The following is a 2,753-nucleotide window of genomic DNA, read 5'->3' on the forward strand; positions in this document are numbered from 1 at the left end:
GCTTGGAAGGAGCTTGGTGGGGACTCTAGCCCAACAGCTCCTTTAGTTCATTCGGTTCAGTCTCTCAGTCGTGTCCGACTCTTTGCGATCCCATGGACTGGCCTCCCTATCCATCACCAACTCCCTGAGTTTACTTAAACTCATGTCCATTGAGTCCGTGATGCCATCCAGCCATCTCATCTTCTGTCGTCCCCTTCTCCTCCCACCTTCAATCTTTCCCAGCATCAGGGTCTTTTCAAATGAGTCAGTTCTTCACATCAGGTGGCCAAAGTATTGGAGTTTCAGCTTCAACATCAGTCCTTCCAATGAATATTCAGGACTGATTCCTTTAGGATGGACTTGTTGGATCTTCTTGCAGTCAAAGGGACTCTCAAGATTTTCTCCAACACCACAGTTCAAAAGTATCAATTCTTCGGTGCTCAGCTTTCTTTATAGTCCAACTTTCACATCTATACACGACTATTGGAAAAACCATAGCCTTGACTAGACGGACTGTTGTTGGCAAAGTAATGTCTCTGCTTTTTAATATGCTGTCTAGGTTGGTCATAGCTTTTCTTCCAAGGAGCAAGCATCTTTTAATTTCATGGCTACAGTCACCATCTGCAGGGATTTTGGAACTCCAAAAACTAAAGTCTGTCACTGTTTCCACTGTTTCCCCATCTATTTGCCATGAACTGATGGGACCAGATGCCATGATCTTAGTTTTCTGAATGTTGAGCTTTAAGCCGACTTTTTCACTCTCCTCTTTCACAGTTCCTTTTAACAGATGGGAAAACTGAGGTCCTGAGAAGCGAAGGGCACATAAGATCGCCACATTTCTAAACCAGGACTCTTTCTGAGTGCTACAGTGTAGTTAACACAGGATTTGGATCAGACAGGCCTGAGTTTGAATTCCATCATGTCTCTTAATTGTGGTGTTACCTCAGGGTAACTGCCTGACCTCTGGCCTCAGTTTATTATTTTTGAAATGAGGTTAATAATAACCACCTCTTGAGATTGTTGAGAGGGTTAAGAACTTTTTGGGAAGCACTTAGGAACTATGGCTGGACATGGAATAACTTAACATCTCCTGGGGTTATTGCAAGATTAAACAAGTTATGAGAATGGCTGGCAGAGAATCCAAGCTAAATGAAATGAGTGATGGCTGCTATGACTAGTAGTAGCAACAGGCACTCAGGACGTGGGAGATGTTGTAAGATTTTCCGCATGCCAACTGGCCTTCAGTGTGGGCAGTGGGTAGGGAGGCGGGCGGCGGAGAACCTCTCTCATCCTCTATCCTTGCTGCCCCCTCTCGCACAGATGAGTCTTGCCGGAGGTGACCCTCTTCCCACACGGAGATACACCTCCCTTCTTCCCGGAACTGAAGATTCTGGAACCCAGAAGGTTCAGAGCAGACAGACAGACCCTCAGCATGAGCCTGGCAGGGAAGGGCAACCAGCATCTTCCACCTCGCTTTCTTCTTCCTGTTTCTGGGGGCAGAGGCAACCGCTCAGTTTCCACCCTCCTCAGACACGCTGGTGCCTCCTAGGTGATCCGAGACCCCCATGCAGTCCTGGGGAGGAGCACAGAGCTCACAGGGCGGGGGTAGAGATGGAGCACCCTTGCCATCTCCACTGGCAGGGTACACTCTCCTCGACTCCCTACCACCCCTTGGAGGCTCCCCCATCTCCCCAGGAGACCCAGCCCCCACTGCATTTCCAGCACCTCTCCCTCCTGTTCCTTAGGTCCCTGCCCCTTTGTTTACAGCTCCTGCTGCTTCTCTTGACTACAGCCTGGTTTACAGCCCCCTACCCCCGCCATCCCCAGCCCCACCTGCCAAAGTCCTGGGTTTACAAGCCACGCCTACTTGCGTGTCCATGTAGAATCCTCTTCCCTGTCCCCTGGAGTCCCCGCACTGGGGGGACTTGGGGTATGGCTTCCTCCACTTTTGCTCAGTATTCCCGTGTCTCACTTTCCCCCAAGAGGGAAGGCTGGGAATCTTAACTCTGTATCCCCCTCTAGTTATTTAATTCTGTTCCTCCTGGTGGTTCACAATTGAATTGAATTTTGAGGGTGTGGGGTGAGTCATGAGGGACCTCAACTCTCTTCCCCCCGTGTCTCCTTTCTTCTCAATTGCCTGGGTTTTTGTTTTTGTTTTTATTTTCTATAATAAAATGGAGCTCTCTCCAACTCTCCTGCTGCTTCTCTTTCTTTTGAAAAAGGGAATGGGGTCGGGGTGGGATGGAGTGGGTTCTGGGTTCCTCATTCCAGGCCTCTCTCACCTTCTTACTAGCCATAAGGAGGAAGCAGCCATGGCTGTGGGAGGGGAAAATATGACAGGGAACCAGAAGCTCAGCACTGGCCATGGAGAGAGGGTTCTGGGAGAACCTGGCACCGATTTCTCCAAGGACCAGCAGGAGAGGGACTGGGGATTTTTTGTTGTTGCTTTGGTTTGGTTTTGTTCTTGCTGTGCCTCTCAGCTTGCGGCATCTCAGTTCCCCAGCCAGGGACTTATCCTGGGCCTCCATGATGAAATCATCAAATCCTAACCACTAGACCACCAGGGAACTCCCTGTTTTGTTTTCTCTCTTTTTTTTTTAATTAAAAAATTTTTGGACTTCCCTGATGGTCCAGTGGTTAAGAATCTGCCTGCCAATGCAGGGGACACAGGTTTGACCCCTGCTCCAGAAGATGCCACCTGCTGCAGGGCAACTAGGCTGGTGTACCACAAGTACTGAGCCCGGGTACCTAGAGTCCGTGCTCTGAAACGAGAA

The 2,753-nt window shown here is 49.5% G+C and overlaps 1 protein-coding gene across 1 annotated transcript in view; it reads left to right on the forward strand.

Moving 5' to 3' along the window:
- Positions 1–2,184, forward strand: part of PPP1R18 (protein phosphatase 1, regulatory subunit 18) — a 9,214-nt gene extending 7,030 nt beyond the window's left edge. The window contains exon 4 of the mRNA XM_010848154.1: positions 1,300–2,184. Coding sequence (XP_010846456.1) covers positions 1,300–1,319 — 20 coding nt within the window. The 3' untranslated portion in view covers positions 1,320–2,184. The remainder of the gene's footprint in view (positions 1–1,299) is intronic.
- The last annotated feature ends 569 nt before the right edge of the window (positions 2,185–2,753 follow it).

Source organism: Bison bison, unplaced genomic scaffold (genome assembly GCF_000754665.1).
Source record: "Bison bison bison isolate TAMUID 2011002044 unplaced genomic scaffold, Bison_UMD1.0 scf7180017864260, whole genome shotgun sequence".
Classification (NCBI taxonomy): domain Eukaryota; kingdom Metazoa; phylum Chordata; class Mammalia; order Artiodactyla; family Bovidae; genus Bison; species Bison bison.